A 24,839-nucleotide genomic window follows, 5' to 3' on the forward strand; every position below is an offset into this window, starting at 1 on the left:
TAGTTAAACTCGTTTTCTCACGCGCTTAACCTAAGAGGAGAGAGATATTTTCAATCAAAAGAGAGTGTGAAAAAGTCTTAGTCTTTGGAAGAAGAAAAAGAGAGAAAATTTGTCAGCAAATTCACATGGTCATCTTATTGATAGTATGATTCTTGTTTCATTCGTCATTGGATCGAACTAAAAATTTTGCAACACGTTCATGACATATAGTTCCTTAGTTTGACCGTTGAGATTTCCAATTGAAAGTTTGTGGTTAGAGAAATTTGTCTCTCATGATTTCTCCTTTTATGTTTCTCTTTTTGTTGTTTATATTTGAGAGCATTTTTGCTTTGGAGTATTGGTCGATTGTAGGCATTTATTTATGTTTTTTTTACTTTATTATACCCATATTTGATCTTAATGAAGCATGATTGATTGGTTTATATCCGTGAGTTTTTACTTCTCACATTGAGAAGGTTTTTTCACGTTAAAAATATTGGTATTCTCTTTTGTGATTATTGTTGCAATTTTAATTATTGTTGCTCCTTATAAATTCTTGGAAGTTTGGGAGAATTATTTTTGCTGCATAATTTAGTATTTTTTTGTTGTTATGTGTTGTTTCCCCATCATAGTGGTTTCAAAGTCTAGTTTAGGGCTATATTTACTTATTTGAACGATGTAGGCAAATACAAATATGGTTGTTTTAAATAGTACAAATTATTGTTTGCAGAATATCAAGATTAAAGTCTTGTTGTGAAGAAATTGAACCTTCATGTCTTTGCTACATAAAAGTTATATTTTATGTTGGTGAAGAATAGAACTTTGAACACCAATAGGTATGTGGTTTTATTTGACAATACATAAAAAACAATGTTTATAATCACATTGCTAAAGAGACCCAAGCTAGAACTCTATGAGAAAAGATTGAGTCTTTGTATACTTTTAATTTAGGCAATAATAAATTGTGTTTTTTTAGTTGCTTGATAAATTTGAAGTACAAAGAGAGTTCTTCAATTACAAATCACATAGATGAGTTTCTAGGGCTTCTAAATCAATTGTGGGTAGTGTAGTCAAAATGAGTTGAAATCCGTGAGCCAACCCGGTCGACCACGGGTTTGGACCAGGTTAGGATGGGAAAAAATTGAAAATTTTAATACAGACTGTTACTATGGGCTTATAGTCGACCGAACGGTAAAGGTGCAAGAGAGCCTCTAAGTTATTTTGAGCTCATGGCCGACCGATGGTACCTCCTAGGCAAATGAACTGAGCGGACAAACAGTTAACCGCTTGGTAAAATGGGGTCGCAACCAACCGAACGATAAAGGGGCAGAAGAGTCGGCATACCGATGATACCTCTCAGGTCAATGAACCGATCGGTAAAAAGAGCCGTTAAGGTAATCAATAGTAATAACTGTCGTGGAGTTAATGAAAATAATTGTCATTTATTGACAATTAATATTGTGATTCATTTGTGGTTAATGAGTCAGACTTAACGGTAAGCTCATTATAATTTATAAATATATTTCTGGCAAAGGAGACAAGTAACTTTGACTTAAAACTGAACTTAGAGCTCTGATAACTAATTTTGATTACAAGATTACTACGCGAGGTCACTGACTTGAGCGTCGGAGTGTCTTTTGCAAGCACCCTCCCCCGCGGCTTGGACAAGGAGAAGAGAGAAGACAACACAATTGGACATTGGAGCAGACAACGTTGAATGTTTTGGATTAGGTTTCTAAATCCTACCGAAATACAGACCAATTTTGAACCCAACTCACTTGGATTAAACTTGCGGCGAGCGAGTTAGCTCACCAACCCACCTAACTTTTTTAATTTATTAGTTAACAATTTTCTTTTATTGTATTGTAAATGGGGATAAAGAAGAATATGCTTCAAGAAAACATAATATTGTGGATTTATCCATTCAAGATTTTAATCTTATTGATGGCTAAGTGATGCAAAAATTATCAATGTTAGATACTTATTTATTTTTCTTTTTGTGTTTGCTTTTGGATTGTGTTTGGAGTTTAAGATGATTTTGGATTGTATTTGGATTATATGGTTTTTTTTTGTCTTCAAAGTTTAACATCATTTTGGACTGAAATTTATTTAGATTTGAATTAGAAAATTTTTGTCATTCTTTTGGAATTGAAAAAAAAAACTTGTAATTAAGTGTGCTAGTAAGCCAACCCGTTTAACCTATCAACCTATGGTAGGCCAAGCCAGGTGGCCCGTTTTGACAACATTAATTGTGGGAATGAGTATCAACTTTGATGATGAAGTTTTAGGACTACGACAACTAAATACTCCATCAAAGTCTTTGGAGATATTTTCGATTTCAATTACAAACTCAGCCTCTAATGGTATTGTTTCTTTCCATATGACAAAGAGTGATGCTCTAATGAAGGAAGGTACATCGTTCATTTTCTGCTTGAGATGCTAGTTACCGAAATAAGGAGAGAAGTAAAAAAAGTGAATCAAAAGGTGGTGGAGAAAAATAGTAAGAGCAATTCCAAGTTAAGACACAAGAATATGGAATGTCATTAGGAGAACCCTAAAGCTTACAAACATGGAAGATGGAAGAAGAAGGAGACCCAAAGGAAGAGGAGGAGATGTTCCCACAAGCTCCTCACGCCCTCCATGAGCTCCAGCCGTGAAATCGCACCTCCAAAGAACCAAAGACCCATTCCCCTTCGCGTTTTGGGGTTAAATAGACACCTCTGCCACATCAGAAAAATCGCGCCTGGCGCCCTCTGTCAGTCGCGCCCGGGCGCGGGGCTCTCTGGAAAAGTCGCGCTCGAGCGCCCTCTCAGTCGCGCCCGGGCGTGAAACTCACTGGAAAAATCGAAAGTGGACGAGCGTCCTCTTCTCCTGGACGAGCGTCCTAAATCTTGGACGAGCGTCCTCTTATCGCGTCTTCTGGACGAGCGTCCTCTTCATAACGTCCTGACGAGCGTCCTCTTTTGCTTACAGGACGAGCGTCCACTTCTGACTTCGCCGGACGAGCGTCCGCTCTTCTCTTCTCTGGACGAGCGTCCACTGCGCATCTCTCAGGACGAGCGTCCTCTCCTGCCTGGCTGGACGAGCGTCTTCTTCTGCCTGGCTGGACGAGCGTCCACTTCTGCCTCTCTGGACGAGCGTCCTCTCGTGTGGGCGAGCGTGTTTTCTCCTGGGCGAGCGTCCTCTTGTGCGTCCTTGCCTGGCTGGACGAGCGTCCTGGCTTGGACGAGCGTCCACAGCGCCTGGCTTGGACGAGCGTTCGTTCTCCTTCGCAGGACGAACGTCCATTTCTGCTCTCTGAGCGAGCGTTCGTTCGCTGGCGACGGGCGTTTCTGCATGTGCTCACCTTGGTTCATCTCTATACATGGTTGGAGACTCTTCCAAGCTCATTTTTAGTTACAAAATAAGGGATTATTGATGAAAGTTCATCAAAGTAGCCAAAAACACAATTATTTAGAAAACAAGACAAAAGAATAGGATTAAGCAAGTTATAAGTTAGAAAGGAGTTGATTTTGCTACTAAAATGATGCTTAAAATATTGTAAAATTTAGCATTATCAGATATCAAAATTGTGTTTTTTGTAATACGAGATGTCTCCATGTAAGAAGTTAATATCTTACATTTTTTCAATTCAGTTCAGTTCATATATGTTGTTAAAATGTGATGAATTTGTTGGTTAGAGTTAGGTTTCATTTAAATTAGAAATACATGGAGTAAAAGTTTATTTATTATATACATATCTTAACTGAGAAATAATTGCATGATTTACTTTATTGAATAACTCTGAAATAGATATCCTAGGAATACAAGGTTCATGCTACATATTCCTCACATTACAAAACCTACAAAAATTGTCCACAATAAAGTAATAACAATTTAAACTGACCAATTCCATGTTGTAAAACCATGCTTGCCTCCAGTAAGGATTGATGTATAAAGCTCCAATGGTTGCTAACAATGCTAATGTGTATGATACAACAAAGCTCACACAAAAGACATACATGTCCACCAAACTATTATTGTCTTTATCAATACTTAAGTTCTTTGGAAAAATTGCAGAAGATGGATTGCAGCTCTTTAGTAGTGGAGGTCCACAAAGGAATGGGTTACCCTCGTAGCTACTTTCATCAAATGTGGCAAATTGGTTTGTCTGTTTAGGTATTGGGCCTGATAAGTTGTTGTGTGCCACACTTAATACTTCAAGTGAGGTTAGGACATTGAGCTCAGGAGGAATTTGGCCACTCAACTTGTTAAAAGAAAGATCTAAACTCTCTGTTTGCTTCAAATTTGAGAAAGAATTTGGAATTTGTCCAGTGAAATCATTATGAGACAAGTTCAGTGCTCGAATTCTTGTCAAGTTTCCAAGCTCATGTGGAATGTTTCCTTTCAGTTTATTTAGGGATAAATCAATTCCAGACATGTAACCAAGAATGCTTCCGGTGAAAGTAAGGGTACTTCTCTTTGTACTGAAACTTGCTTTCTCTTTCTTATGCTCTGATGGTAATGGTGCTTGACTATATTCTTCAACGAAGCTTCCATTTGATGCTTTCAATGATGGATCAAGGTTTTTATTATCAAAAGGCATTGTCCCCAAGCAATGGGGAATTTCTCCCAAAAAATTATTGTCTGAAAGATCCAACATGGTTAAATTTATCAACTGACATAATTGCTTAGGTATATCCCCACTAATGTGATTACCTTTTAAAAGGAGAAAATTCAACTTTGTAGAACTAAGGTCTTGCATCATATCTTGAATGTTGCCAGATATTTCATTGTAGCTAAGGTCTAACATCACTAAAGGAGAGTTTCCATTGAACATCTTTTTGGACAATCCTGTTAAACGATTATTGCTCAAATGGATAAATTTCACAGAAGAATTTAGAAATGATGGTACAAGACCAGTCAAATTATTTTGGGAGATATCTAAATATCTTAGATCTCTAAGTTGTTGTGTCAATTGTAATGGAATGGACCCTTCAAAGTGGTTATTGGACATACGAAGTTCCGATAAACTTGAAAAATTTGTCAACAGGCTTGGCATGTCTCCTACCAAATGATTATTGCTTACGTCCAATGAATTGATGGATGTGTTAAAAATATTGCTTGGAAGTTTACCACTAAATTTATTATCATTTAATGATAAAGACTCTAAATTAGCGGGTATTGTAAAAATGGGCCCCTCGAGCGTATTATTTGAAAGTATCAACAAAACGAGTTGTTGTGCAGCTTCAAATATGTCATCTGATATTTCTCCAGACAATTGGTTGTTTGAAAGATCCAACTTAGACAAATATTTCATTTGGCCAAACTCACGCGGAATTGAACCTTGGATGCGGTTTCTAGACATATTTAGATTTTTCAAATTTGGATAAATTGAACTGATATTCTTACTTGGAATTTCACCAATTATGGTATTGCTAGACACATCAATGCTCTCCAACTCAAGAAGGGGATGCAATGGTAATTGCATAGTACCAGTCATAGAACAATTTCTGAAAGTTACTTCAGTCAATTTTGTGTTGTTTTCTAACAACCAATGAGGAAACCTTCCTTCCAACTTCAAACTACTGAAATCTAGTGTAACTAAATCTTTTTGATAAAGAAGAAATCTCGGGAGCCGAAAAGAGCTAGTCTCAATTTTTGAAGACAAGCTAAGTTCACTTAATTGAAATTTTGGAATCCAAGTGCGCAAATTATGTTGTGAGTCCACTATGATTTTATTGCCTTTACCCCGGATGACTTTAAGGTTTGAATGATTGGCAAATGACGAAAAAGAAATAGAAACTTCAAATTGGTTTTCTTCGAAACCAAATTCTTCAAGTGATGGAAGTGTTGCAATGTTAGAATCAAACCTTCCAATGAAGTTATTTTGAGAAAGTTCCAATATCCGAAGAGATGTCATGTTAACAAAAGAATTGGGAAGAGATCCTTCAAATCCATTGTCTATTAGATTTAACTTTTCTAACTTCTTCATCTTAGACCAATCTGAATGAAAATTTGAAGAAACAAGAAAACATCTAACAAAGGTTATAATCAGAAAGGTATAAAGATTTCAATGAAACTAAGAAAAATGGTATATAACATCTATTTCATGAATAACGTTAAATAATAATATAATTACCAGCTTCAGGAAGGGTGTCATTTATATGACAGTGTGCAAGAGACAAAGCTTTCAAGGATGTCAAGTTTCCAATACTTTCGAAAAATTCATTCTCCATGTTATTATTTCCATCCAATGTCAAACGTTCTAGGTTACTTAAATCATGAAAATCTGCGCAGTAGAAAAATTATATATAAATCTTAATGTAACACAATTATGAAATTAATTTATCTTTGTGAAAATCATTAATATTACTACCTTCAGCTAAAATTGTTGCTGTGAAGTTATTGAAAGATATAGAAATCTCTCTAATGGATGATGATAAAGCTCGTAATGACTCTCTTAGTTTGTTTCCATCTATCATATTCCCATCTAAATCAAGGACATCCAATCTACTGAAACCATTTAAGCCTGAAAGATATGTCAATTAAATTAAAAACAAATGTAAATTAGCGTTACTAAATGAAATAGATAATATGCATTTAGGAAGGTGACAAATATATTTTGTGCAAAGTAAATATACCAACTTTGAGAAAATTATGGGATTCTACAATGTATTAGTATTATAAATTTATCTAATATATATTTTCTTTTGTCTCTAAACAATAAATTAAATCATTTTAAATCTATTTTTCTTTAATACCTTGATTGGTAACAAAACTATGGATATTATTATTGCTTAGATCAAGATTCGTCAAATTGGATAAAGTTGATAATCCTGCAAAAAAAAGTAATAAAAATCAACAAACATTAATGTGAAGAGTTATATTTTTCTTCGCCCAGAAGCATTACAAAACTAGTTTACTTTCAAATAACTAAAAGTATTATTTTTCTAAAAAGTTAGTCTAAGTTTAACCTCTAAAAGTTGACTATGATGAAAGATATTAATGTAAATTTTAACTTTTACTATATTTACTTACACCACTTTCATAGAAAAAAATAGAGCTAGAAATGATAGTTAGAAATGTTTCTAGCATGCATGATACATAAAAAAAGAGTTGCAATACTTTGACTAAGTATTTGATAAAGAAAGAAAGACTAGACAAATAACCATTGAAAAACACAGTTATTGATGATAACATTCATGAGAAATGCAGAGAATCTGAGTTGTGATGTCATGAGTGGGTAATTGGGCCTCACATTATGAAAACTTACCGTCTCTCATATGTAGGTAAATTGTTGCTATTAGAAATCTGTGTTCGTTATTCACGGCATGCAAGTAGTCATTATTGGATAAATTAACATTGGATATATTAGTTACTAATATTACCTATGTGTAAATTTTCACACACATTATTTACTTCCAAAACCAATTTTGTCAAGTAATTTATTAGTACGAAAAAAATAATCCATACAATCAAAATTATTTATCCCTTTGCTCTATATAATACATAATACAATATTATTTAATCATATATATAATAATTTAAATTAAATTTATTCAAACATGATTCATCAAATTGAATGATATTTAATACAAATCAAATTAAAACATAACACAATCCAATATTTAAATAAAATTGAAACATAATTTTAATGAAGTTTAGTTTCACCCATAATCCAAAACTTAAAAGATAAATAGTCCAAATATAATCTAAATATAATCCAAAGAAAGTTATCCTAATATGCTTTTCGTATAGTGAATAAATAACTATCGATAGTTTATATCTGTAATACTTTTTTTATAATACAAACGGTTGTGTTATAATTTAACTTTTCAAATATTAATTATCTTAAAAATAAAATTAACCATAATTTATTAATTGATTGATTAAATAGATTTTTTTGCGTACCTTAGCATTGGATAAATGTTAAAATGTTAAATTTCTCATAAAAAATTATCCACAAAATAAAATTTGTATATAAATTATTGTTATCTACGGATTATAATAGCAAAAAGCATATTGACTACGGGAAGAAAAAGGAGAATGAGATAATATACCTATGAATGAAACTGTCAAAATAAATTAAAATTCGTAAATCAATTTGACTCATCATATGTTCGAATCAAATTAAGTTAAATTCACTAAGAAATCAACTCACCTATGTTGAATCCGTGATGAGTTGGATTTGGCTTATCAAGTTACTCATAAATTCTAAATATTAAAAAACTAAAGTTCCTAAATGTTCTCTATCTATAAATAATTTGAATTGTATTGTCATTTTGAATTGTATTTAGAATTTAACATCATTTTAGATTGTATTTAGAATTTAACATCGTTATATTTAGATTGAATTTTATTTTGATTTTAATTAAAAAAATTGTAATTTTTTGGAATGGAAGAAAACAAAAATTATAATTAAATGAATCAACTCGTTCAGTCTACTGTTAGGTTGGATTAGTTAAGTGAAGGTCCAAAACCAAAAAGTCATGTAATCATATTCTTTTCACTCTGAATGTCCAATCCGAGCTTCATTTCTAATTTTAAACATTTCCTCTCAGTTAAAATCCTCCCTTTTGAACTCTTTTGGCATACACCAGAAATTATTGAGTGTCAAATTTGCCAACAAATTGGCATAAAGTTAAGAGAGCCTAAGTGTTTGAGTGAGAAAGAGACAGTGAGAGAGATGGTCAAGAAACTGCTTGATGCAGAGTATAAGCTTGCTGAGGTAAACAGAAAAAATGCAGAGCTGGGTATGAAATTGCAACAGATTGAGACTCGTGATAAAGTTTGCTTCAAAAGGAGCGTTTGTCTTTAGCTACTGATGGAGGATCATTTTATTCAACATTCTATAAAGAAAGGGAAGATTTGAGGGAAAAGAAGCTACATCAAAGAGAAAATATGCTATCCAATAGCCAAAGTATCATTTAGAAAGGAAAAAGAATAGTTGAAATATGCCCACAACTCGATTTTATCCATGGATCACGTGGTGCGAAATCATCCATGGACAATGCTCCATTAGTGTTACTGTTAGTATTTTAAGGTTGTGAAAGGAATTGTTGATGGGATAGAGAAAATGTAGAGATAGTTGAATGTAGAAGTAGTAGTTGAAAGAAGTGTTGTAGTTGTCTTTAGTTGTAGTAAATGTTGGTTCATACAAATGGTAGATATTGGCTACTTCTTGCATCAAATGATAGAGTTCATGGGTATTTATAAATCCATAGATTATTCTAGAACATACTAGCCACAACTTATGTGGAATGTTCTAGATTTTTACCTATGTAGAATATTCTTGATTTTTCTTTCTATCTTTGGCTTTTCTACAATATTCTAGAACTTGTATTACATTTCAATTCTTCTATCTAAGGAGCTTCTACATTATTCTTCTAGAATTTGCATTACACTTTATCACTCCTCCTTAATGCAAATTCGATAACTCCCAACATAGTGCGTAGTAGTTCAAATATTGGTCTTGGTAACATGTCTTCAATTTGATCTTCTTCCTCCATTGCCTTAACCATAGTTCTTGCTTTGAGACTTCTTCATAACAGTTAGGCTTAATCATGGCCATATTGCAAGTTTCGTATATGTCTACCAAAGATCTTACACTTCTTGGACTAAATTTAGGTGAAGAATCTTGTTGTTGTGGAGGTGGAGAAAGCATACCTGAATTTTCTGCCTCTTCTTGAATTTCTTCTTGAGATTGTTGCACTGGAAGTAAAATTTTGCTTTTAACAACTTTTTCTTCTTCCCAATTCCAAGAAGCAATTTCATCAACTTCAACATCTCGAATGATGATGAGTTGTTTTGTTTGTAGGTTGTAGACTCGATAGCCTTTTGACTGTGTGCTATATCCCAAAAATATTCCTCGTATAGTCTTGTCTTCAAGCTTGTGCCTCTTTTGATCAAGAACATGTATGTAGCAGATAGATCCAAATACTCGTAGGTGTTTAGCTGATGGCTTTCTTCCACTCCAAGTTTCAATAGGAATCTTGGCTTGGACTGCCTTAGTTGGACATCTGTTTAGAATGTAAACTACAGTGTAGACTGCTTCAACCCAAAAAGTATTAGGCATACTTTTCTCTTTCATCATTGATCTTGCCATCTCCATAACTGTGCGATTCTTTCTCTCTGACAGACCATTTTGTTGTGGAGTATATGCAACTGTAAGTTGTCGCTCTATGCCTTCATCTTCACAGAATTTGTCAAACTCGCGAGATGTGTACTCCTTGCCACAATCACTTCTAAGTACTTTTGTCTGTTTTCCACTTTGCTTCTCAACAAGGGCCTTAAATTTCTTGAATACTCCGAAGACTTCTGACTTTGCCTTTAAGAAATAGACCCATGTTATTCTAAGATTCTCTTTAAGATTTGGAACTAGTAAAACATCCTTGATGAATTTCATACCTTTCTTTGTCTCCACCATGACAGTTCCTTTGCCTCAAGACTCCACTGTGGTGTCATTTCCTAGCCGAACTTTGACATTGACAAATTTATCAATTTCTTTAAAGATGCTTTGATCTTTTGTCATGTGATTGCTACATCCACTATCCAAGTACCAACTTCCTTCTCTATCAGGAGATTCTTGATTGGCATAGAATAAGAGTTTCTTTCGATTATCTTTTTCCGCAAAGTTTGCTTGATGTCTATTTTTATTACGACAATATTTCTCTATGTGACTAAACTTCTTGCAATACTTGCATTGAGGTTTTCCATGATGCTAACAATCTTTTTCCAAGTGACTTGTCTTTTTATAGATGCCACATGGAGGATATTTTCCTTGACGAGTCATATAGAAGCTTCTAGAATTTTCTTTATTTCTAGAAATTTCTTTCCTAATTTTATTTCCTTCATATTCTTTATTATGAGACCGTAATTTTAGTTTTGATTGAAAGGCATTTTCAACCGAGTCTTATTCATGCCTTTTCAATCTTTGTTCATAAGCTTCAAGAGAGCCCATTAGTTGTGTGATTGACAATGTAGCCAAATCTTTTGTTTGTTCAATCGCTGTTGCGATTGCATCATATTTTTGGGGAATAGAAATTAAAATTTTCTCAACGATCTTTTTGTCAAGAATGCTTTTCCCATAGGCTCTCATCTGACTAACTATTTCTTTTATTCTAGAATAGTAGTCTTTAATGGTCTCAGATTATTTCATTCTTAATAATTCAAACTCTCGTCTTAGAGAATGAATTTTAACATTGCGTACCTCGTCACTTCCTTGAAACTCCTCTTGTATTGTGTTCCAAGCTTGTTTTGCACTTGTGGCACCAATTATCCTTGGAAAAATTGTGTCATCAACTGCTTGTTGAAGAACAAATAAAGCCCTTGAATCCTTCTGCTTGTTTTCCTTCAACTCCTTCTTTTGAGTTGCAGTAAGAGTGGAAGTGTCTTCTGGAATAGCGAATCCTTCTTCTATGATGTCCCATAAATCTTGAGAACGAAAGAATGTCTTCATTTTGACACTCCAGAAATCATAATTTTCTCCTATGAAAATAGGTACTGGAGTTGATGATGTTTGATTGGTAGTAGCCATGAGTTGAGAAAATATTTTGGAGATAGTTTTGTTTAAGGTAGTTGAAAATTTTTATCTACGCCCATTAGATGACCGAACGTAGCTCTGATACCAATGTTAGTATTTTAAGGTTGTGAAAGGAATAATTGATGGGATAGAGAAAATGTAGAGATAGTTGAATGTAGAAGTAGTAGTTGGAAGAAGTGTTGTAGTTGTCTTTAGTTGTAGTAGATGTTGGTTCATACAAATGGTAGATATTGGCTACTTCTTGCATCAAATGATAGAGTTCATGGGTATTTATAGATCCATAGATTATTCTAGAACATACTAGCCACAACTTATGTGGAATGTTCTAGATTTTTACCTATGTAGAATATTCTTGATTTTTCTTTCTATCTTTGGCTTTTCTACAATATTCTAGAACTTGTATTACATTTCAATTCCTCTATCTAAGGAGCTTGTACATTCTTCTAGAATTTGCATTACACTTTATCAGTTACCACATTAGTGTTAAACTCAATCAATCAATAAATAAATAAATATATATATATATATATATATATATATATAACTATTTAGGTTGAAGAATATTGAGAATAAAATTCCATATTTGAGAGTGGTTCAACATGAGTTCGATTACGGTGACACATGAAAAGAATACATATGTTGAAATATGTTGTATTGTGTAGTTGTATTGTTGTCTTGGGCTGTTGTGTGCTGGTCTATTTGCTCCTTATATAGGGCATTTGGTGTAATAGGAAATGTATACAATGGAATAATACTTCTATCTCTATATTTTTCTCTCCCAAATTTAACATGGTATCTAGAGCAGGTTAGGGTTTGCAGCCACCCACTGCTGTCCACTCGAAGAGCGCAACCCATCCCTGGTGGTCACTACCTCATCTTCCTCTCGACGCACCGTCACGCGCCGTCTCTGTGCGATCTCTCTCGGGCGCGTGGGCTTCATGCGCCGCCTCTCTAGTGTTGGAACTTCATCGCGCCAGTGCTGGTCGTTTCGCCGCCGTCTCCTGAGTGTATTGTGGTCTCTGATTTGCTGTTCCGTTGAGCTTTTCTCCGTTTAGGGTTTCTTCCCACAATCCTTGCTCCGTTTAGGTGTTTTCCTCTTTTCTTGTTTGGTTTTACGATGGCTGGTCCTGGAACACCGTCTCTCTCTGCTACTCCAACATTACTTCTGCAAAACTCAATTGGAAAAACTATCTATCTTGGTCTTCTTCTGTGGAGTTATGGTTTCTTGGTCAAGGACACCATGACCATCTTGAACAAGATGTTTCCACCGTTCCTGAAGAAGAGAAATCTCAATGGCAGAAGCTTGATTTCCAACTATGTGTTGTCCTATGGCAATCTGTTGAACCAGAAGTCTTAGAAATTTTGAGACCTTACAAAACGTGTTCCTTCTTTTGGAGAAAAGCTCAGGATATCTTTGCTAACGATGTACAACGCCTCTTTGATGCAACTCAAAGGGTGACTTCCCTCAAACAAAACAATCATGATATGGTTACTTACATAGGAACGGCCCGTGCTGCTGTAGAAGAATTGAAGAATTTCTTTGTGGCCGATTCTTTAAAAGGTCTAAACAAGAAGCTTGATAAGTTTTATATGGTCTTAATTTTAAGAGGTCTACATTCAGATTTTGGTCATGTTCGTGATCAAATGTTGGTTGGTGATCAAGTTCCATCAATGGACAGCTTAGTTACTCGACTTCTTCGGGTACCTTCATTAGTTAAAGATGAAAGTTCAATTGGTGGTATTGAAACATCAGCCATGGTAGCACCACAAGGAAGAGGAGGAGGCAAAGGCAACCGGGGAGGACGTGGTGGCCGTGGTATGCCTCCTCAGTGCACATATTGTAAGAGGATAGGCCATACTTGAGAGAAATGTTATGTCTTACATGGATATCCAGACAAGGGCATTCATGTTTTGAAATCTGATGAACCCAAAATTTCGAATGAAGAATATCAAGAATTTTTGAAGTATAAGTCTGGAAAATCTTCTAATCTTGACCAATCCTCTTCCATGTCCAATGCGTCAACTACCGGTATATCTCAATCTGTGGAAGGTCACAATCCATGGATCCTTGACTCAGGTGCCTCTGACCATATCTCTGGTACTATTTCTTCATTTTCTTCCATGTCCTCTCAGAAAATCCCTAATTTCATTACTATTGCCAATGGATCCAAAGTTGCATCTCAGGGAATTGGCAGAGTTTCCTTATCTCCTTCACTAAATTTAAATTCCGTTTTGTACATTCCTCATTGCCCCTACAATTTAATCTCTTTGAGCCAATTGACTCGTTCCTTAAATTGTTCTGTAACCTTTACTGCTAATTCCTTTCTTATACAGGAACATGGTACAGATCGCCTGATTGGAGAAGGACATGAGTCTCGAGGACTTTATTTTTTGAAACATAGCTCTTCAGTTTCTTGTTTTACCACTTCATCCCCAAAGCTTTTGCATGATCGGTTGGGCCATCCAAGTTTATTCAAGTTGAAGATGATGGTTCCAAGTCTCAAGAACATTCAAGTCTTAGATTGTGAGTCGTGTCAATTAGGAAAACATGTTAGATCTTCTCATCCTAAAAAGTCTGAGACACTATGTAATTCTCCTTTCTCAACTATTTACTCTGATATTTGGGGACCAAGTCGTGTTACGTCTTTTGGTTTTAACTATTTTGTAACCTTTATTGATGAATTCTCTCGATGTACTTGGGTTTATTTAATGAAAGAGAAATCTGAACTTTTGTCCATATTTGTGTCCTTTACTAATGAAATCAAGAACCAATTTGGGAAGACAATTAAAATCCTTCGTAGTGATAATGCTAAGGAATATTTTTCTTCAGCGTTTTCTTCATTCTTATCTTCCCAAGGAATTTTACATCAGTCAACATGTCCTCACACTCCAAAAAAATGGTGTTGCAGAGAGGAAGAATAGACATCTCATTGAAACTGCACGCTCCTTGATGTTGAATACTAATATTCCTGTACATCACTAGGGAGATGCAGTCCTCACTGCCTGTTTTCAAATCAATAGGATGTCGTCTTCCTCTCTTGAGAATAAAGTTCCTCATTCTGTCATTTTTCCAAATGACGCCTTATATCATATTCCCCTACGTGTATTTGGGTGTACATGTTTTGTCCATAATGTTTCTCCAGGTCTTGATAAGCTATCCGCCAAGGCTATTAAGTGTGTCTTCTTGGGATATTCTCGTCTTTAGAAAGGATATAAATGTTATTCTCCCTCCACCAAGAGATATTATATGTCGGCTGATGTCACATTCTTTGAGGATACACCGTTTTTCTCATCCTCTGTGGAGGATCGTTCATCTGTTCAACAAATGTTTCCTCTACCATCGTGTGATCCCTTGGTTATTCCTGCATCTATACCTCAAACTCAAAATGTGAATGACATTGTTCCTCCACCTATTCTCACATATCAGCGTCGGAGACAACCTCAAGCTCAGAACAATAAAGATCCTCTAGACTCATCTCCTCCTCCATCAGCTCACTAGACCATGGATCCTTCATCCTCCTCGTCTTCTCCTAACTCAGATGATGATTTGCCCATTTCCCTTCGGAAAGGTATTCGTTCTACTCGTAATTCATATCCTGTTTATAATTTTTTGAGTTATCATTGTTTGTCTCCTACCTATTTCTCTTTTGTTTCCTCCTTGTCCTCCCTTAAGACTCCTAATAATGTTTATGAGGCACTTGATCATCCTGGATGGCGTCAAGCCATGATTGATGAAATGCAAGCACTTGACCACAATGGTACTTGGGATCTTGTTCCTCTTCCTCCTGGTAAGAAGCATGTTGGTTGTCGATGGGTTTATGCTATTAAGGTTGGTCCTACTGGTGAAATTGATCGTCTAAAAGCTCGCCTAGTAGCTAAGGGATATACTCAAGTTTATGGCATTGATTATTGTGATACCTTTTCTCCTGTGGCTAAAACCAGTACCGTTCGTATTTTACTTGCTATGGCTGCCATTCGTCATTGGCCACTTTACCAGTTGGACATTAAAAATGTCTTTCTTCATGGTAATCTGGAAGAGGAGATATACATGGAGCAACCTCCTGGGTTTGTTGCTCAGGGGGATTCTGGGTTAGTTTGTAAATTACGCCATTCCCTCTATGGCTTGAAACAATCACCTTGTGCTTGGTTTGGTAAATTTAGTCGGGTTGTGCAAAATTTTGGGTTGAAACGATGTGAGGCGGATCACTCAGTGTTTTATGGTCATTTTTCTCCTGACAAATGTGTTTATCTCATGGTGTATGTTGATGATATTGTTATTACAGGGAATGACAACACTAAAATTACTCAATTAAAAAATCATTTGTTCAACCACTTTCAGACTAAAGATCTAGGTCGTCTAAAATACTTCCTTAGTATTGAAGTGGCACAGTCAAAAGAAGGTGTCATCATTTCACAAAGGAAATATGCTCTTGATATTTTAGAAGAAACAGGTTTGACAAATTGCAAGCCTATTGATAGTCCTATGGACTCAAATCAAAAGCTAATGAGAGATCAAGGTGAACCTTTCTCAGATCCAGAGAGATATAGAAGGCTGGTTGGAAAACTCATATATCTTACAATAACAAGACCTGATCTTTCTTATCTAGTGGGAGTTGTGAGTCAATTTATGCAGAATCCACATGTTGACCATTGGAATGCAGTAATTCGAATTCTCAAATACATAAAAGGAAATCCAGGACAAGGATTGTTGTATGAGGACAAGGGAAGCACTCAGATTGAAGGATATTGTGATGCAGATTGGGTTGGTTCTCCAATTGATTGAAGATCTAATACAGGATATTGTGTTCTACTTGGAGGGAACCTTATATCTTGGAAAAGTAAGAAACAAAGTGTTGTTGCTAGATCTAGTGCTGAAGTTGAATACCGATCTATGGCTTTGACTACATGCGAGATTGTGTGGATCAAGCAACTTCTCCAAGAGTTAAAATTTGGTGGAAATGAGTCGTTGAAACTGTACTGTGACAACCAAGCAGCCCTTCATATTGCCTCCAATCCGGTGTTTCATGAGAGAACAAAACATATAGAAATTGATTGTCATTTTATTAGAGAGAAGTTGTTGACTAAGGAACTTGTTACGGAGTTTGTCAATTCTAATGAACAACTCAGAGACATTATGACCAAATCTCTAAGGGGGCCTAGGATTCAATTTATATGTTCCAAGCTTGGTGCATATGATCTATATGCTCTAGCTTGAGGGGAAGTGTTGAAATATGTTGTATTGTGTAATTGTACTGTTGTCTTGGACTGTTGTGTGCTGGTCTATTTGCTCCTTATATAGGGCATTTGGTGCAATAGAAAATGTATACAATAGAATAATACTTCTATCTCTATATTTTTCTCTCCCAAATTTAACAACATAAATACATATTTTTTTTACCAATAATTAAACAAATTTTATCTACTCTTAAAAACTACAAGGGTCAACTTATCTGTAATCACTATAAATAAAAATAAGGAGCATGCATATTGGAAAGGAGTCACGTCTACTTAAATAAAAGTGTATTTTTTTACAATATTTTATAATATGAACTATTATATATACGGTAGTTTGTGGATACTTTTAATCTTAATTATCTTAACATGAAATTAATTATGACTTGTAATCAAGTGTATGTATGTTTATTAATTCTAAAATATTATAATATAATATCTGAATTTTTTTAATGTTTTAATAAAATAAAAAATAAAAATACTGACCACTTATATCTACAGCTCCTTCTAATTGATTGTAGCTTAAATCAAGATATCGAAGATGTGGAAGGTTCTTCATAGATGAAAGAAATTCGTTGCTCAAACTGTTTCCACCCAGTTCTAGATGTTGTAAATTGGTTGGCCATTTAAATGTCTCATTCTCTGATAAAAATAAAATTGAAAACATCAACTTATCAATATTCACTAAGGATAAGGAGTATGCATAGATCTTTATGTTTATTATTACTAAACATATTGATTATATAGAAATGATAATGGATTATAAGTATATTTTATGCTTAATAGTTGAGAAAGTTAAGGCTAAAATGTTATTTTGATATATCTTAGATGAAAGTAATTCAATAGTAATTTTTTTGTGCGACTTCTTTAGTATGAAAATGGAATTGTTGAGATGAAGTGTTATTGATGTAAAACGAATATGTTTACATGAATATAAAGTATATTTCTATTGATATGGATGTTTATATTAATTTACCCTAATATATATATATAATGTTGTACCATTATGCAAAGTAAATGAATAATTAAATATTCATTCTAAAACATTAGAATAAATAATGAATGTCCTAAAATAATAAAAAATACCTACCTCTTATATCTAGTGCTCCTTCTAATTGATTTTGACTTAAATCAAGATATTGGAGATGTGGAAGGTTCTTCAAAGATGAAAGAAATTCGTTGCTCAAACTGTTTTCACCCAGTTCTAGATTTTGTAAATTGGTTGGCCATTTAAATGTCTCATTCTCTGATAAAAACAAAATTGAAAGCATGTGTTATGAGTCAACTCACTCAAAATAAAACAAAACTGAAAGCATATATAATCATTTTTTTAATGTTGTAATAAAATAAAGGATGAAACTACTGACCGCTTATATCTAGCGCTCCTTGTAATTGATTGTACCTTAAATCAAGATATTGGAGATGTGGAAGGTTCTTCAAAGATGAAAGAAATTCGTTGCTCAAACTGTTTCCACCCAGTTCTAGATTTTGTAAATTGGTTGGCCATTTAAATGTCTCATTCTCTGATAAAAACAAAATTGAAAGCATGTGTTATGAGTCAACTCACTCAAAATAAAACAAAACTGAAAGCATATATAATCATTTTTTTAATGTTGTAATAAAATAAAGGATGAAACTACTGACCGCTTATATCTAGCGCTCCTTGTAATTGATTGTACCTTAAATCAAGATATTGGAGATGTGGAAGGTTCTTCAAAGATGAAAGAAATTCGTTGCTCAAACTGTTTCCACCCAGTTCTAGATTTTGTAAATTGGTTGGCCATTTAAATGTCTCATTCTCTGATAAAAACAAAATTGAAAGCATGTGTTATGAGTCAACTCACTCAAAATAAAACAAAACTGAAAGCATATATAATCATTTTTTTAATGTTGTAATAAAATAAAGGATGAAACTACTGACCGCTTATATCTAGCGCTCCTTGTAATTGATTGTACCTTAAATCAAGATATTGGAGATGTGGAAGGTTCTTCAAAGATGAAAGAAATTCGTTGCTCAAACTGTTTCCACCCAGTTCTAGATTTTGTAAATTGGTTGGCCATTTAAATGTCTCATTCTCTGATAAAAACAAAATTGAAAGCATGTGTTATGAGTCAACTCACTCAAAATAAAACAAAACTGAAAGCATATATAATCATTTTTTTAATGTTGTAATAAAATAAAGGATGAAACTACTGACCGCTTATATCTAGCGCTCCTTGTAATTGATTGTACCTTAAATCAAGATATTGGAGATGTGGAAGGTTCTTCAAAGATGAAAGAAATTCGTTGCTCAAACTGTTTCCACCCAGTTCTAGATTTTGTAAATTGGTTGGCCATTTAAATGTCTCATTCTCTGATAAAAACAAAATTGAAAGCATGTGTTATGAGTCAACTCACTCAAAATAAAACAAAACTGAAAGCATATATAATCATTTTTTTAATGTTGTAATAAAATAAAGGATGAAACTACTGACCGCTTATATCTAGCGCTCCTTGTAATTGATTGTACCTTAAATCAAGATATTGGAGATGTGAAAGGTTCTTCAAAGATGAAAGAAATTCGTTGCTCAAACTGTTTCCACCCAGTTCTAGATTTTGTAAATTGGTTGGCCATTTAAATGTCGCATTCTCTGATAAAAACAAAATTGAAAGCATCAACTTATCAGTAATCACTAATTAATAATAAGGAGGATGCATATGCTAATGTTCAAAGTAAGTGATATCTTGTTTAAATATAAAATAATATCAAATACTAATCACAACTAACCTGAATACCACAATATAATTTCAAACTCATTCAAGTAGTTCTCTCCCAAGGACATCCAAATAACTCAATTTTGAAATATCTAACCATAACTCATTCAAGTAGTTTTCTCCTAAGTCAAGGACCTCCAAATAACACAATTTTGAAATATCTAACCATTTATATAGGCTGTTAGATAGACTTTCTTATAAGAAAACAAACGATGAAGATTTGTAATATGGAAAGTATATGGGCCCTACTATTAATTGATTTCCAACTTAATCCACTGTGTCTTAAATATAAAGAGTTGAGGATGAGAGTCCACTAACACTTTTATATTTATTTATATATTATACATTGATTTTATTTCTAATCAATATTAAACTTTTAATACACCTTAATATATACATACTTATATATTAAGTATGAAATTAGATAATTAATTGTTTGATAATAGATAGGATAATTAATTTAACAAACATCAAATTTTAATAAGATAAATTTTAACTCATTATGTTATTATGTTGAAAATTTTTTAAATCTAATTCAATCTTATAAAATTTACTTATAAAATAAAATTTACAAATTAAATTATATATTATAAATCAAATTTATTTGTAATCGAGGTATAACTTTCAACGTTAACACAGATAGATGTTGAATAAACTTTTATGTGTGTGTCAGTAATTCAGACATTATGTAAGACTTACAATCTCTCGTATGTAGGTAAATTACTTGCTCCTGGTAGAAGTTTGTGGTCATTATGCCCGAGACGGTCATCATTGGATATAAATTAACATTGGACATATTAATTGCTAATACTACCTATGTGTAAAATTTCGCATTATTTACTTCCGAAACCAATTTCGTCAGTAATTAATTAGTACGAAAAAATTATTCAGACCATATTATTTATCTCTTTGCACTATATAATATCTAATACAATGCTATCTAGTCATATATAATAATTTAGATTAAATTTAAACATAAGTCAAATAAAAAAATAAATTTATTCAAAACATAATTCATCAAATTGAATCAAACATAATTCAAAACCGAATTAAAACATAACAGAAATATTTAAAAAAAATCGAAACATAATTTTAATGAAATTTAGTTTCACTCATAATTCAAAATTTAAAAGATGAATGATCCAAATATAATAAAAATATAGTCCATATAAAGTGGAAACGCAATCCTAATATAAGCTTTTCTTATAATGAATAAATAAATCGATAGTTTATATAAGAGTGTAATACTTTGTTTTATGATATAAACAGTTGTGTTGTAATTTATGGACTTTTGAAATATTGATTATCTTAAAAATAAAATAAACCATGATATATCACTTGATCGATTAAATAGATTTTCTTACGTACGTTAGCATTGTATAAATGTTAAACTCAATAAAGAGCAACTACTTTATATATTGATTCTAAGATTTGTTTAGATGTTTAGTAGAAATGGATTTAAAAATAACAAAAATCAAAGTTCTAATTATGTTAAGTATATAAATTTCCGAATTTTACTATCTCTCTATAATTTTTTTTTTCTTCATCTAATTTCTAAACTTTTTTTCTTTCAACTATTAATCTTTTTCCACTCAAAAGTGATCTTCTAAAAGATAGTAGAAAATATAACATAACTTGATCTAAAAGATTTGATTTTATTTTAAAGTAGTTTTGAATTTTGTTGCTCAAACGGTTTGAATTCAGTTCAAGATGTTGTAAATTGGTTGGCCATTTAATTGTCTCATTTTCTTATAAAAACAAAATGGAAACATGTGGTCATGAGTCTATTCACTCAGAATAAAACAAAACTGAAAGCATCAACTTATCTGTAATCACTATATTTTTTTTTAATGTTGTAATAAAATAATCAATAAAAATACTGACCTCTTATATCTAGCACTCCTTGTAATTGATTGTCGCTTAAATCAAGAAACTGGAGATGTGGAAGGCCCATCAGAGATAAAAGAAATCTGTTACTCAATCTGTTAAATCCCAAGTCTAGATGTTGTAAATTGGTTGGCCATTTAAATGTCTCATTGATGTGTGAGTAAATGTAATTGCATTCATGTCTTAGTTTAGGTCATTTGCATGCATAATTGCATTCATTGAAGGATTTAATCATGGATTATCTTTGTTTCGGATCATACATTGGCATTTTGTGTTTTTATTGTAGATTGATGATTCTAAGTGCCAAAATCACAATTTGGGAAGAATTGATGTACAAGATACCAAGATGAAACCAGAGAGTTCAACAACCAAGCTGTGAACAGTCCCACAACCTGTGGAGTAATCTGTGGATTCACGTAAGAAAACAGAATTAAAGCAGAGAAGAACACAGGCTGGGGAGTTTTCCATGAGCTGTGAAAGTTTCCAGGAGCAGTTATTGAGCAGTTATTGATCTCTTTTATGACTGATTTAAAGAGATTAAATTAAAGGAAAATTGGAGGAAGTTAGGGAAAAGGAAAACCACTCTCCTAAAAAGGAGGAATTTGTGGAAATGATGGGGAGGAATGAACAACACGTGGAAGGGGGATACAAAAAGTGGATTCACGTACAACAAAGGGTTCTTCTTCTTCATCTTCTTCTTGGAGCTTTTGGCTGCAACTTTTTGCTTTTTGATTTTTCTTTTCCATTATGCAGAACTAAATTTCCTTTTGTTAGTGGATTGATGTAGTGCTTTGGATTATATTTTCTGAACCTTTTTCAATTGATGTTAAGTTCATTTTAATTATCCCAGTGTTCTATTTATGTTTTAATGTCTATTCTATGAGTAGTTTCACAGTTGGGAGATTGGGAATTGCTTGCGTTTATAATTAGAACAAATTAGATGCTGTCACAATTAGGAAATTGGGCAGGACTAGTTAGTTTGAATTGGGCAGGACTAGTTGTTGAATTTGTAATTGGCCTAAGGGATTGAGGATTCAAATTCAAGGGATACGTTTGCCTACTAAGGGATTAGGGGTAAACAAGCTCTAAATAAATTCAAGTGGATAATTATAATTTACACATCGATTGAAAAGGGGAGGAAATTATATGAAAAGGTATGAAATCAATTCTCTAACATTGTTTATATCATTTGAATTTCCATCACTTATTTATGTTCATCATTCACTGGATAAATTTCATCACTCAAAATTAAGTTAGTTAGTAAACTGGTACCCAACTATTTTGTTACTACAATTACGATTGGTACACTTGCCAAACGTACATCACTCATTATCTGATAAAAAGAATTGAAAGCATCAACTCATCAGTGGTCACTAATTAATAATAAGAAGGATGCATTTGTTGAAAGGGAGTGATATCTTGTTTAAATATAAAATGCTATCAAATACTAATCACAACTAACCTGAACCCCACAATATACTTTCAGACACCTTCAAGTCGTTCCCAAATAAGAAAAGGTTCTCCAAAGAACTCAATTTTGATATATCTAACAATTTATAGGCTGTTAGATATGCTTTCTAACATAAAATAACAAATGATGAAGATTTGTAATATGGAAAGTATACGGGAACGTACTGTAAATTGATCTCCAACTCAATCCACTGTATGTTAAATATAAAGAGTTGAGGGATGAGAGTCCACTAAGAGCATAGCCAATATCAGTTTGGTTGAAGTTGTTAAAGGACAAGTCAAGGACCTCAAGATTCCTCAATTTTGACCATAAACCTGTAAGGAATATATCCTTCGTTAATTAAAACGTAAAAATGGTCAGCTTTATTAATGAAGTGGAAAATACCTTCAAAGTGAAAATCCGAGTCCAATTCAGTTCCAGCCAAATAAAGTTTCTTTAAAGATGTGAATCCCTCCAGATATGGCAAGATGTCATTAGTCAAATGGTTATCACTTATGTCAAGGACCTCCAGATTTCTACGCAGCTTTCGTGACAGACTTTCAAAAACTTACATGCACCAAAAGTTGTCAAAGAACCCAACAAATATGAAAAAGAAATATAGATCTTCATGACAATAAAAAATAATATTGTTGTCATTTCTTAAAATAAATATCATCCATTAATTAACAATTACTCAGCCTTATTAATGAAATGGGAAAGTTACCTTCAAAGTGAAGATCCAAGTCCAATTCAGTTCCACCCAAATACAGTTCCTTTAAAGATGTGAATCCCTCAAGGGATGGCAAGATGTCATTAGTCAAATAATTCCTCCTTATGTCAAGGGCCTTCAGATTTCTACGCAGCTTTGGTACACTTTCAAAAACTTACATATACACACCAAAAGTTGTGAAAGAACCCAACAAATGTGAAAAAAAAAAATATATAGTATAAAAAATTAGAAGATCTTCATGATAATAAAAAATAATATTGTTGTCATTTTCTTAAAATAAATAAAAAATAGCTAGTCTCACCGTGGTTTAATGAAGGTGTATTCAACCTGTTATATCCTAAATAAAGATACTTAAGAGATGGAAGGCCATCCAAACAAGATATAATACTGGCAGCAGTATCCAGCTTGTTTCCAAACATGTCAAGGAGTTCGAGATTTGGCAACTCTGGAAAGTATGCAAAAGAAAGTTGAAATAATGAGTATTCCATAAAACATAACAGACAGATTTGTAGTTTTGAGTAAGCAAAAGAGCAATAGAATTATAGGAAAGAATACCTGCATCCCCAACACAACCAACTATATTGTTAAATGGCAAGGAGAGGTTCTTCAAATCTTTGAAGACAGAAAAATCCGAGTAATTAATATATTGTTCTGTTGACTTCCACCAGACAAAGTCAAGCTGGAGTTGGGCCACTCTCCCTGTGGAGGAGTTGCAGAACACTCCATACCATTCACAGCAATCTGTGTCGACGTTCCAAGAGATGAAAGAATCTGTGTAGAAGTTCGATGAGGAACGATCATATAAACGTAGACCCAAAAGTGCTTGTTTCTCTTCTTTCCAACATCCTTCACAGCACATTATTTCCAATAAAAGGAAAATGAGGAAACACACGCTCACACTCTTCATTTTTTTTCTTTATTGAATCAACAACTTCTCCGTCTCTTAAATACTTTATGTTCCAATGCATCTATACTTTCAATTTGAATTAGAAAGTCCATGTGTAAGTTTTGCTAAGTGACTTTTTAATTTTTAGAGAATGAAACTGATTTAATTCATTTCTATAAAAATAAAAAAAAAACAAGAGACGGCTTAAAAAAAACTAATGAAAATACATTCATTCTGTTTTTTTAATATATGAATTATATAATGCTTATTTGAACGAGAAAATTTTAAGGATTGTTTATTCCACCAGATTTACTTTTGATACTTTTTAATTTTATAGTTTTCCAATTTATTAAATTATAAAATAATTTTTATTTATTAAAATAAAAGCATCAATAA

General features: G+C 33.2%; 1 protein-coding gene across 5 annotated transcripts; it reads right to left on the bottom strand.

Moving 5' to 3' along the window:
• Nucleotides 1-3,720: 3,720 nt before the first annotated feature.
• On the bottom strand, nt 3,721-24,482 carry LOC148197315 (cuscuta receptor 1-like). 5 transcript variants are annotated; one of them, XM_088092393.1, is made up of 18 exons: nt 24,113-24,482; nt 23,859-24,002; nt 23,552-23,710; nt 23,233-23,394; nt 23,013-23,162; nt 22,840-22,923; nt 19,211-19,366; nt 18,934-19,089; nt 18,657-18,812; nt 18,380-18,535; nt 18,103-18,258; nt 17,826-17,981; nt 17,222-17,377; nt 6,723-6,797; nt 6,338-6,490; nt 6,101-6,250; nt 4,678-5,964; nt 3,721-4,605 (listed from the first exon to the last, which is right to left on the bottom strand). In XM_088092393.1, exons 1-18 carry the CDS (start codon nt 24,462-24,464, stop codon nt 3,797-3,799), a joined length of 4,617 nt encoding a protein of 1,538 aa, XP_087948519.1. In that variant the 5' UTR covers nt 24,465-24,482; the 3' UTR covers nt 3,721-3,796. The 5 variants fall into 5 exon arrangements, with proteins under 5 accessions (XP_087948519.1, XP_087948518.1, XP_087948520.1 ...); XM_088092392.1 differs by having other exon boundaries at nt 3,721-5,964; XM_088092394.1 differs by lacking the exon at nt 19,211-19,366 and having other exon boundaries at nt 3,721-5,964.
• Nucleotides 24,483-24,839: the final 357 nt, after the last annotated feature.

This window comes from Vigna umbellata, chromosome 6, assembly GCF_029865625.1.
Source record: "Vigna umbellata cultivar VRB3 chromosome 6, Vumbellata_1.0, whole genome shotgun sequence".
NCBI lineage: Eukaryota > Viridiplantae > Streptophyta > Magnoliopsida > Fabales > Fabaceae > Vigna > Vigna umbellata.